General features: G+C 43.2%; 1 protein-coding gene across 4 annotated transcripts in view; it reads right to left on the minus strand.

Moving 5' to 3' along the window:
* LOC146258754 (receptor-type tyrosine-protein phosphatase zeta-like) overlaps window positions 1–10,183 on the minus strand; it is a 46,269-nt gene extending 36,086 nt beyond the window's left edge. For all 4 annotated transcript variants that reach the window (XM_084673248.1, XM_084673246.1, XM_084673247.1 and 1 more), the window contains exon 1: window positions 9,937–10,183. In XM_084673248.1, the coding sequence (XP_084529374.1) occupies window positions 9,937–9,997 (61 nt within the window). In that variant the 5' untranslated portion in view covers window positions 9,998–10,183. The remainder of the gene's footprint in view (window positions 1–9,936) is intronic.
* Window positions 10,184–13,318: the final 3,135 nt, after the last annotated feature.

Raw genomic sequence — 13,318 nt, forward strand, 5'->3', positions numbered from 1 at the left:
TAGGGACCTATACTCCAGGCCCAAATACTTAAAAAGGGTTTTAATAAGAAGAAAAAAGAAGCAAGCTAAACAATATGTATTTATGGCCTTACAATGATGCTAGATTGTCACAATGTGCTGTGCATACAAGACTAATGCAAATTATTCTTCAATCCAATATCTCATCATTTACATTGAAAGCACGGAAGTTGTACACATATTATACATGTTGCTAAGTAATTTAATCCACAATGTGTGTACATATATATATATATATATATATATATATATATAGCACACACATTTACATTAATCATTCAATAACAATTTGACTCAACCACAAATTAAATCATAAAACTGTTGTGACAACAACAGAACAACAATTGAATCCATCAATTCCTTGACAATGATCCAGCATACAACAATCATTTACTATAAAATAAAACAATTAAAAACATAAACCTCTTCCTGATATACTGTGGCTGTTAACACGGGTGCAGACAGAGTATGTAGGTAAGGACCATGTCCCCAGAGATGCTTCCCAAGACCAAAGAAATTAGATAAATGAAAATCCCACTTCACACAGAGATATCAGACAACTGCCGGGACAAAAACAGAAAAGGGATGTAGTCTGGAATTAAACTCTGCAGATTCTGATTTGAATGTTCTTTTTCTCTTGTATCACCTGTGTTTAACTGACTGACGTCTTAAAAAAAACCTGCTAATGTATTATCTGAGGCCCCACTGCCAAATTTACCAAGGCTGTTAGTATACGCAATGGTAGCACGCGTAGCTGCATAAATGAGACTGCTTTTCATTGAGGTTGTGTATGAAGACGAGTGGAAATATCACAGTCTCCCGTCACCCATGAGTTGGGTCAGTTGCTTTTGTGCGTCTTCGTGGGCGCATGTTGTGAGACTGGCAGGCTGGCGCCCCATCGAGGTTGGCACTCCCTCTGATAGTGCCCAGTTAGAATGGGCCTGGAGAGTGTCCGGGTGGCATGGGGACACCACACCGCGTGTGTGCCAAAGACGAGGGAGGGAGAGGGGATGTGTGAAATGAGAGCGGGGGGGGGGGGAGCTACGTTGCGAGTTCTCACTTTTAATTGCCATTTTTGCTTCCAGTCTTTTTGTCCTCCACCAGGTCCTATCTATCAGGGTGATGAGACAGCAAGGCTCAGTACATGTGTGCTAATGTGTGTCGATGCGTGAGAGAGGGAGTGTGTGTTCATTTCATGTAAGTGTGGTAGAGAGAAGATAGAGAACAACACTGCAATTGTGGGTGAGTGCTGGATGTGTACACACGTGTATAGTCGATTCAGCATAATGATACACCCAGGGAGAGAGTCTCCCTGATTGAGGATGAGTAATGCATCTGGCCGTTTAAGGTTTCCATCACCACCCTCCTGGACTCAGACCAAAACACGCAGACAGACGGACAGGCCATGTTTATTTAGACAGTCCTTCTGATGAGTCATTTCAACGTTTTTTGGAAACCGTTTGAACCGAACTGGATGACAATGAGGAGAGGTAGAGGCCAGAACACAGGCTGGTCATTTCCCACTATGGCTGCTCTCGTGGTTCAAATCAGCATGCAAGAAACGTGGCTTCAAAGTCCCAAGAAAACAAGAGGAACCCCATACGGCCACCAGCCAAAGTGACTTCCCCTGGACACTGACAACATTGCCATGGTCACAGATTGAGTGTGTTTCCTTTTCCAGACGGTCTAAAAGAGAGAACAGCTATGATCGCCCCATGTACCCGTTTTCTCCTTTTCTTCCCAAAGTGTGCACACATGCTATCTTTCGGTTGTCCCATTTCAAGCAGCTACCACTTAGACCATCTCACAGTAACATCAGTGGGTGCTTGCTGCGAAGGATGGAAAAGTCTGTTTTTTTTCTTTTTTTGTAATTGCTTCGGTCAGTGCTTTCTCCGCCAAGCATCTCTAAACATTTAGAGTGGGATTTGGGAGGTTTTAAACAAGACGCTTGTACCGACCTAGTTGTTTACAGGAAGAGAAAGATTGAGCGGGATCAAAAGAAGATGGATTTGTCATTACGATTTAGGGAACCTTTTTTTTACCCAACCACTATACACCCCGAAAGATGACGAAATGGAACATAAACTCTGATGTATAGAGTATGGTTCATGGGTAAAGACATTTAAAAGCACTGTAAAATATCTTTAGTGTGGTGGGCTCTACGATATGAACAACAGTGTTGTTCCCTGGTGATATAAATAAAAAGGAAAACTGAGTTTGTTTTTTCGACTAAATCCCTAAGGGCCCTATTTTGACAATCTGAAACGCAAGTATCAAAACGCAAAGCGCAAGTAACTTTGGGCGTGACTTCAGCTTTGCCGGTGGCAAAATAACAACTAACCCTAAAAAGGGTTGGTCTGAAGTAGCTACATTACTAATGGGTGTGGTTTGGGCGTAACGTGCAATAAACCAATCAGAGCATCATCTCATATTCCCTTTAAAAGTGGCACTTGTTCCATGGTGAATTACTATTATAACGGCAGATTTGCCAGGCGCAGATAGAAGACCCTGGCCTCGCCAGCAGTGCGCACGGACCAAGCTTGCGCCCTTTAAATAGCATCTGAATAATGCGCCATTGACTTTAGGCCACGTCAGTAGCGGAATTGTTTATCGGAAACTGCAAGATTAGCCAGGCTGCCAGCCCAACTTCTCCCCGCCCATGTGGTCGGGAAGTTGGGTCTGGAGGGTCTCGTATTGGGAACAACTACATAAAACCAGGATCTGGGCTGACCAATGAAATTGCCAGGGCGGGCTTTATACGATGATGGACAGATGATCAACAGTAACATAATCAACAACGTCACGAAAGAGCCCTTGGGTTGAATTCGTTTTCAACAAACAACATATTACGTTGCTCTGATTGGTTGTAGGTCTATCCAATTGAGCGTAGAGGCATTTGTTTTACGAGTTCAGTTGAAACACGCCCAGTAGTCACAGCCCAACGGAGAGTTTTCAGACTCATATTCTGACTAGAATTATGAGTATGACAACATCAGGCTACTACAAGATAGCCCCAGGGAACGTTTGCGCCGGAACACGCCTCCTTTTTTGCTGAACCGTCCACTGGAGGGCAAGGTCATTTCGACGTGCGTCTGTGGAAGGAAAAGTCAGCTTTGCGTCGAGTGCAAACTAGGAATGACACTTTCGTCGTTGACTAAGTCATTTGCGCTGGGTGCAAGATCGGGCCCTATATCTCATTCAAGTTACTAAAATGTCTTTATAAGGCAAACTACCCCCACTCAGAAAAAATCCACACACAGAACACAGCCACTTCTCAGAAGTCCACACCCACCACACTTGAAACCTAAAACAAAAGAATCATGCCTACCTGGACCTATTTAGTTTTTCTGTCATTTCAATAGAACATATCGAGTAATGATAAAGGGTGGGAGAGAGAGTCATCATTGTGACATCTGGACTGTGCTCACATGAGGCAGAGACTGAACGTTGACACGATCTTCCTCAGTGTACACAGGCTCATTCATTGACGGTATCTAAATGCTAAGCAGGGTCCGAACATGATAGCACTCCGTATTCTAATTGAAAAGATCCGATCTGTCTGTGTGCATGTGCACGTGTGGTTGTGTGTGTGAAGGATTGTCTGTGAGCCATTCGGAACACCATTATAAGCACCATCTCAGTCTTTTCTTGAGAATATTTTTGGTGAGCAGTGGACTGCAGACTGAGACAGTCACTGTCCTGCTGACATCCATCTGAAGGGTTAAAAGGTAACCAGATTAAAATGATAAAAGTTATCATGTTTAGGTTGAAAAACATGTCATTGAGTGGGCACATATAATGATATAAAGTTTACTTTCTAACAAATGTTTACATCCATGTATGTGCACACATTTAGTCATTTAGCAGACGCTCTTATCCAGAGCGACTTACAGTACGTACAGGGATATTCCCCCGAGGCAAGTAGGGAGAAGTGCCTTACCCAAGGACACAATGTCATTTTGGCACAACCGGGAATCGATCCTGCAACCTTCTAATTAATAGCCCAATTCCTTAACCGCTCAGCCATCTGACTCCCTACTTGCATAGGTACACACACAACCTACAAACCCGCCATGTCATTAAAATCGGAGCATGATGAATAACCACTGACACCAGACATTGTGTTTCCTGTTCCATCAAAGCACATGACAATGGGATGAACCGTTGAAGAGGCTGTCTCACTTCATCAAAGAGTCGGCTTCTCACAACTGTGGCAAATCATTTTAACCAGATTTCCACATGCATAAAGGATTCGTTCTGAACATGGGACACCATTTTGGCTTGGCTTCATGTAGATGTGGGCATAATCTAATAGACCATACAGATTATGCCCAATGTCGTCCAAGGATAGGAATAAACAAAACTGAAGAGTGATAAACCACATTAATGCCAGATGTTCAAAGACAAGGTTAAGTAACAAGTAACAAGTTCTGTCACATACAGATGAATACAGTACCTCTAACAAGTATTTAAAAAGGATTTTTGCCTGATCCTTTCCAACAACAATCATCACCACATAATTCCCCAGCGTACACATTTCAGGACAAAGAGATGACTAATGTTATACTTGTCAAAATTACCAATTCAAATGTGACTTAAACCCACTTTATGAAGCCTAAGATTCCTCCTATCGATCGCTGAAAGGTCTCTCAAATACAAATACAAGGCTTTTTCACATGGGATGGGATTGGATTGAATCCCTTGCCACCCCCTCACATGCTGCAAACACAGAGGGAGGTCTAGCAGGATGCTGCCTGCCTCAGCCAAGCGTGACTGTGTTCCACGTCCCAGCAACACCCTTTCCCAGGGTCCCCCCTTCGCACAGTTGACATGGGCTGACACAGCTGACCAGTAGTGCAAGGAGGACCGTCATGTTCTGCTTGTCCCTCCAAGCTTTGGATCTGCTTGCCCTGGCTGTCTTCCTTCTTTCAATATCATCGTCTCTCAAAGTTGATTTGTTTGGTATTATGGTCCGACCTACACTGATATGCCGCTAATTGCGTACTTCCTTAACCTTTGTATCTGAGAAAACCTGACGGGTCCTCCCTTGTGAAATTACAGACGATCCTTAAGCAATATCTTAAAACACTAGCCAGAAGGTTGTCAGTGGGGGTACTGTTCCACGGGCTTCTGGGTGGAACTTAATGCTAATTGTTTTTGACCTGCGTTTATCTAATCTGGTTGTCCCTTGTAAGTCCATTCAGGTGTGTTGGCACTATTGGCACTATTAAAAACTCATTAACAATCAGAAATGTCATCGTAATATTGCCTTAGGGAGTAAGTCTATTTTGAGGGATAACCTAATTGAAAATGAACGGGATCTGGGAATGGGTGGGGGCTTGAAAACTGATGGAAGGGGGTTGGGGGTTCTGGTTCTACAGGAGAGCATTGTTCTTGACTAACCTTGACACACTTCTCGGGGAACAGATATCAAGCTCTCATACTGAATTGATTCTGGAAGTCTTAAGTTGACAAGTCTCAGGGTCTTATTTTTCAGACTGTGAAAAAATCGATGACAAGACGGGACTGTAAGAAAACCTCATGCTGACTGAGCAATTTGTCAAAAACATCTTCTAAACGAAATCTTCATATTCTTGGCTATCTATTGTGACTAGATGAGACTAGTTGGATGGTTTAAAGGCTACTCCAGATGTACCAAAGCATGGGGCTGGACCCCTGGGGCTGGGGCTGCATTAGCACTGGACACCCACTGCCTGGTACCCCCCACCAGCTAAGACCAGCTGCCACCATCCACTCTTGTCCTGTGCCAGTCTGCCAATGGGCCAAGAATGGGCAAACTGAAAGGGGAAATGTATCATTAGATTCCAGGGTGATTGTCTCATGAGTGCAGTACCAAGCTAAACGCCCATCAATAAGGGAAAACATGAAACAAACAGGGGGCTAAAAAGCGTTAAGTTTATGTTTTTAGGAACCTGCCCATTGTTGGTGATGCACAAGGTGTACAATGTATAGAGGGAAATTACATAAATGTTTTCTACTATTATATATTTTGGATTAAAAATTGATTTCTAAAAAACAGGTTGGTCGGGGGACACATTTTATGGCTAGGATAAGACATTAATTATCAGACGAGACCGTAGAATCGAGCTATTCCACCTCCAACAGACCCTTGAGAATTGTATCACAAGATGAGCGATGAATGGAGGAAAGAAGTGGGAAGTGTCCTCAAAATCCAATAACAAAAAGCACCCTTACCAATTGCAATCCTCACACAAGCTCACCAGGCCTTTTTCCTTTGTCACTTTGAGATTTCGGATTCAATGTCCTCAGACAAGGGCCATCGATATCGAGCACAGTTAAGAGAGACCACACACTAACAGGCAGCTGAAGAGAGAGATAACGAGAGACAGAAAACGAAAGAGAGAAAACGAAAGAGAGAGAGAGACAGAGAGAGAGAGCGAGAGAGAGAGAGAGAGAGAGAGAGAGAGAGAGAGAGAGAGAGAGAGAGAGAGAGAGAGAGAGAGAGGGGGGGGGGAGAGAAGCATATAGCTCTCTACCAGCCACTCTAGGAAAGTCTTGTGCTCTTCAATGGGCTCATGGTGTGAGCAACCCTTTATCAAGGGCACGATGGGCCACCCGGATCTGCTCCATCATCCAGAGTTGGGAAGAGGACCAGGCTGGCAGCATGCCAGGCAGAGAAAACCACCAGTGCCTGGTTGTCACGCCAGACGAGATGGTTGGCTAACCAAGAGAAACCCCCCCCCCCCCCAAAGAAAGCACAAATGAGAAGAAGAAGAAGAATAGGTAGGGGGGTAGAGACTGAGGTTGGAGGAAGCAGATGAGCAGAAAGCCTGAAAGGGGAGAATGACGGAGGAGAATGAGAACAATTTAGGGTGAGATTAAGAGTGAGACGCGTGGGGAGGGACAGTGGGCAGTTGAACAGTTGAAAAAAATCAGATGGAACTATAAAAAGAGAGTGCAAGGAGGGAATGTAAAGAGAAATGAAGACTTTGTGGATGAAAAATGAGGGGGGGGGGGTAGAAAAAGACCGACACAAGACTAATGACAACAGAAGTGCTGCTCAACCTCTCCATAGCTCTTTTAGTGGTTTGCTGTGGGTGGGGTGGATACAGAGGGGTCAGGGGTGGCCGAGAGCCAGTCCACTGGTGTGTTGCCGTGACAGTTTCATGCCGGTCGTGACTCGTTGCGCTCTCACACTTCCCCTCCAGACACAGCATGAGAGCGTCCTGCCGACCACCAGGCACCGCCTGTGCCATCCCGGCTACAAACCGACTCTACATTCGATGTCACGCACACAATCACTTACCCACCCCCCCCACCCTCCTTGTTGCTGCGTACTCAAACACATTGTCATACTTCGCTGCTACAGACCCCCCCCCCCTCACCACCACCCACCAACACACATCAATCCCACTCTCACACACTCACAAACACATCTTCCTTCTGACAGCATAATTCGCAGAGGGCGCAGAGTTGGGGTGGAGGACAAGGGAGAGGAGCTGCAGCCCCAGGCGTAGCTGGATGCCTCCCCATGTCAGCCCAGCCCTATTCAGCTGCTGCTGCTGTAGAAAGAGGGCCGGCTTGGAGGATTCAGTGTGGCCCCTGTGCATGCTTGAATGAATGCTGTTGAGCCTAATACCGACTAATCTGGTCATCAAATACTCCCGCTGCCACCGATTGGAAATCTGCTATGCTTTTTACCAGCAACCAGGGGGTGGCTAAGAAGGTCTATGCCAAACCGGTCTGGCTAGGGGGTCATACAGCTCCCTCATAGACAGAGACAGACAGAGGGGGGGAGGATCTGACAGAAAAAGAGAGGGGCAAAGAGAGACACAGAGAGAAAGAGGGAGAGAAAGAGAGAGACTTGGTCAATAAAGAAGAAGAGGACACTGGAGGAAAAAAGACAATAATTTAGAGAGAGAGGAAGACAGGAAGCACGACACAGAGGGGGAAAGAAATGATATCATGCCTCAGCAAAACTAAGTGTACTGCTGGTCACAATGGTGACCATGTTGTGCAGATAAGTCATACTGAAACTAAAGCTAGTTTGACCCATTTACCACAATTTTTTCACTAGATTATGCAAATAAACTGATTAAGCAAAATGTTATGTGTGGTCTCAAGTGTATGAAAGCGTCACTGAGCAGGCAAACTACCAGGACATACTATAACTCTGAGAAGAAATGTTTTTTATGTTGTGTTTTTTTTAATGTACTGGTTCCGTTATCCTATGAGTGGCGGTTGTACCAGAATGTAACAATATCCATCACAGGTGGACATCACAAGAAGCGAGAGGAAGGGGAGGGTCTCGCTGAACCCCCACCGACAAACCCCGCACCCGACTGACTGACAAAGTATGATGACCATCTGCCACAAACCTCCCTGCTCCACAACAACAGGACTAGGGACTTCCTCTGCACACAGAGACAGAGGAGGGCAAGGTTGGCGATGCCCATTGAAAAATGTCCTGTCTTGTAAGAAGGACAGATGGCAATGGAGCTTGTGTGGCATTCACTTCACCCGTGTGTCTTTTTTTCACAACCATCCATTCCTCTGCTGCCCTATCCATCTCCAGCAAACGGGCACATCCTTTGTGCTCCTCGTTTCATCAAAGCCTCATTTAAAGACCTTAGCTGAAAAGGAGGGCAAAAAAGAAGGGATGGGAAGAGAGTAAGGGAAGTAGTCGTGGTTGTGGCGGGGAGGGGGGGTGGCAGGGGTACATGTGGTGAGGCATTGAGCAGGTACCAACCCATTTTATTTCCCAGCTCACAAGCCCAGTTACAAAAGAAGCTTCCCGTCTTTTAAGCAAACTGGCTTTCGCCAGCTTTCTTTGTCTTGCAACTTTCCCAAAAGATTAAACCAAGCATATCCTTGGTCTCCTCCTTGGCACTTTCACACATTGAAAGCCACAGTAAAGCAGACGAGCAGGCCAACTGGAAGAATTAAAAAGTTTTTTTTTTTTCACTTACTACTGACAGAATATACATAAATGTTCATTAAATATTCAGCTGTATTGTCATCTAACCGTGTACAGCAGCATACTGATAACCTAGTCCAGTTTCTGCATTCTTTAATTTGAATGACAATACAAACAAAACAACTGTGAAAATGTTGTGAAACGTGAGTGTGATATCTCAAGACATTAAGACCTTTAGAACTCATAAGACAATATTAGACAAAACCTGTTTTAGCTAACAGTAGACATCATGTTTTACAATAAAACCTAAACGTTAGCCTCAAATGGTTGTTTCCAAGCATTTTGAGGCGGTCAAACTATTCATAAAAGTAGCACCATTCAACTAAACACTGCAAGGCCCCTTGCCAAAAAAGAGCGCTTGATTTACTAATAACAGTCAGACTACCGTGGCGAAATCATCTTTTCATGCTTGACAGGTTCAGTTGGACGTGACGGACCAAATAGATAGGCGAATCTCGACTGGTGAGAACATATTAATTTCAAGACAAAGATGACGTTTGCTTCACCTGATGCAAGCTTCACAATTGAACTTTGCCTATTGGTATCAGTGAGTGTGTTATGTTAATACAATACGTCAGAACTGATAGACTAAAAACATGATATAGTTACTGTAAATCCTAAAGTTAGTTCTGCTAGCAGTGCCCTCTAGACCAATAGCGCGTGACGCACCAGTTTTAACCTGAATTTTGCACCGAAAGAAGACAATTCGTCATTTAGTGAATCATAATAAACATAATGCTTGCCTAACCCGTCCCAACAAAATAAAAAATATGTATGAAATGGTAGCCTTTTTCATTAACAACAATATTCAAGCGCACTGTAGCCCACACCTCGAGAGCTGTAGCTCTTGGGAGTAAGTATCAGAGCTCTGATAATTGAGCCATAGCATGAAACTGTAAACGAAAACACAACCAATACACATTTTGTCATTAATGGAATGAAAAAGTAAGTGTCTTTACCTAATTGACAGACCAGTAGAAGTGCCAGTAAAGTGATGCGTCTTGAAGTAAATGTTTCCATGTTTTTTTTGTTTTTTTTTACTTCGTATATTAGATGATACGATACCTAAAGAACGTGTACGGTTGTTGGGAAAGGTACTCCCGATTAGTCTTAGGGTTTCACATTTGATTCATTCTGGTTTAATTGCTATCGCCCGTGTATTCGTTTCTCCCAACGCATCTATTTCAAGGTATCTCCGGTGCGGCTGGTCCTTTTCAGAGAGTGACGGTCGGTCGGTGAGTGAGAGGGGCAATGTTTGAGGAGATCGCGCGCCTCCCATAGACCATAAAATCGCACGAGATGAGGAGAAAAAAGGTTCACTTAAGCAATAAGTGAAAGTCTACCTCAAATTCAGTCGTTGTGTCACATGTTTACTTTTACAAGTTAACAAATGTAAGAAGAAAAAAAAATATATATATATATGTATATATTACACAAAAAAGTGATCAATTAGCAATTTTCTGATAGCTGTAAAACACAAATTAAATCAGTTATCAGAGCTTGTGGAATTATTTGAATACGTGAAAACATAGAAAATCACTTGTACTTGATTCGTAGGTACAGCCTACAACATTTTGTGAAGGGAAAGAAGGAAGGAGCTATATGGTGCCATTACAGAGCATAATTGAGGAAGATTTGGGGGGAGGACTACTTTTTGTGTGATGGGGGGTTTAAGCTAATGACCTTTTGACTTCGAGGAGTGGGTTAAACTCTGGTGAAATGGAGACAAGCACATCACCAGTGACCCTGAAAGCACAATTCAGTTAGGGAATGTGGGACAAGTGCATGATGTGTGAGTGTGTATGCGTAAGTGTATGTGTGTGTGTGTGTGTGTGTATGGTAGTTGTGATATGGGAACATCAGTTAAAGTGGAGGGGGGTATAATTTAAGACTTGTGTGTCTCCACAAAATGGCTAGCAATCTCTTTTGAGGATGGGGAGGGATGGGGTGTTGACTGCGTCATTCACAACTGACACTGAACTCTGAGGCCACTTATACTTAAGCATTATCATGTGAAGCTAAGGCTCTACTCAATTGTTGGTCGACTCATAGACGATATACAAGACATAAGCCACATCAAATAAGGCAAAAGGAAAACCCTTTATGGAACTTTATTTTATCTTCTCCCCTCCGATAAAAAGGCTAAACATCCACAAAAAAAAAGAACATGTCCAAAGCAAGTGTGCACTTGATTTCAGTTTTCAACCACTTGCGGTGTTTTCAAGTTCAATAAGGTACTACCAAAAACCCGCACCCCCCCAACACACACACAAACCCCCATACCCCTGAGAATGTATTTGCATAATTTGTTCAGGATTATCTTTAATTCATGCAGAAGCAGCTTCACACTTGTTCCTCACGTTTCCAGAGGCCCTAATAAAATAACTTTTATACCCATAGAGCTGCATTATGTGTGTGTGGTGTGTGTGTGTTTCTCTCAAGAAGCTCCTATAATACTTAGGGCAACTCTGAGTACTACACAACTTTAATTCTTGAACTGACTGTGCCCTTCCATGACCCTTCTGAAAAAGACACAATATTTTCTTTCTCTCTTCTCAAAATAATCTCAAGCAATGCTCCTGGAGCTAGGGCTACAAGCCAACAGTATAGACATCTGAAAAAGCTACTTTTCTCAGGGAAAAGTAGGAAACATTCCTTTTCAAACTATACACATACAGTTTTAAAGTATTTCTTTGAGTGGAAAATTGCCCTTGATTGTCATTACATTTTGGGGCGAGTGGTTAGAGAGACACTGGGTGACCATCGGGTGGGCGGCCATCAGTAAATCAATACAAGAAAGGAACTTGATAGGAACTTGAACTCATCAGACTGAGAATGTGCTTTGTTGTATGTATTCTCACTCTCACAGTGCTGGTAAACTAGTATAATCGGGAAATAACTCAAATAAAGGAACATTTGTAGTTCCGTTAACAGGTCTTAATGCAACAAGTAAACTTTCTATTCTGAAGTTCCTTCCATGGATTTTACAGGGGAAACTGTAAACTTCAAACAAATCAAGAAAAACACTTCCCGAAGGATTTTACTGTTCAGTTTTCCAGGGCATCATATAAACTAGATAATATGTAATATATGGAGATTTGATTGTCTAATAAATCTGTGCTCTCAATCATTTAAACTCTTGAGTGGTGGATAGGCCATCAATGATTAAGTAAGCACACAACAATAAGCTCAAGTGTCCTCCATGCCAAATAAATTGTATGTAAACATAACATACTAAATATGACAAATATATACTTTAAAATGATTTGTAATCATCTAAAAGTGAATGTGAATGGGAGAAGTTGAGAATGGCTGTAAACTAAAGGGACAGAGATGAAGGGAAGATATTGGATGGGTGGTGGGGGCCATTTTAGGGACAGACCTGGCCAGATCCAGCATCCTCATGCCCCAGATTTAGCTCTCTCGGACGATCTAATAGGAAATTGGATGTGCTGTGTTGCTGCCAAGGTTGCTGTGCATGGTCCAATCAGTTCACAGGATGTGCTACAGCAGCCAATCAACTGCCCCTGGGTCAAACTGATCACCACACTATTATTATTTGTCAGCACCTCAGTTATTACCAATCATTATCAACTACTAAAGAACCACCAACGGAATTTCTGTCAGAATAATGGTTTGTCTTTAACCGCTGAAATACTACTGGTATATATATTCTGATCTTTCTGATATTTATGATTTGTATTTATTCAAAGGTTATTCACTGTTTATTTAAATGTCAACATGTTGTAACTACTCAGCATATGTGTTGGTAAATGCTACTACAATAGTGATTCCTCTGCCTTTTGCTCTGTACATGATAGAGTTGCACAGGTCTTTTCTGTTATTATGTGTTATCATCTGCTTCCTAATGTAGTCTCTGTGGGGATTAAGGTAACGAGGTCACATCGCAAATGACAGAGAGGGTTTAACATCTACTCCCCCTGCCCTCCTGTTTTATAAGCACACACACATATGCCCCCCCCAACCCACTCACACACACACACTCACACATACATGCCCATACATCTACACATCATTTGACCTACACAGACACTACCCTGTAATGTTTTCCATCACATCAGAAGGAAAGAGCATGACACTAGTATCATTATTGACAAAAAGCCCAAGTGCCAATAACCCACTAGGCCAACCAGTAACACCATAGATCGATGACTTGTCATTGTTGATGGCAGTTAGCCTTGATTGTGACAGAGGACTGTGTTTGGCTGCTGGTGACCATGGTATAGGCCATCTTTGACATACAGGCTAATGCATCTCAATTCCTCAGAGTCTTCCAAACCATAAGTGAGTCGGTTGGGGCAAGCATGTGGAAGTAGAATT

The sequence above is a fragment of the Hypomesus nipponensis genome, chromosome 14 (genome assembly GCF_054491055.1).
Source record: "Hypomesus nipponensis isolate SF chromosome 14, ASM5449105v1, whole genome shotgun sequence".
NCBI lineage: Eukaryota > Metazoa > Chordata > Actinopteri > Osmeriformes > Osmeridae > Hypomesus > Hypomesus nipponensis.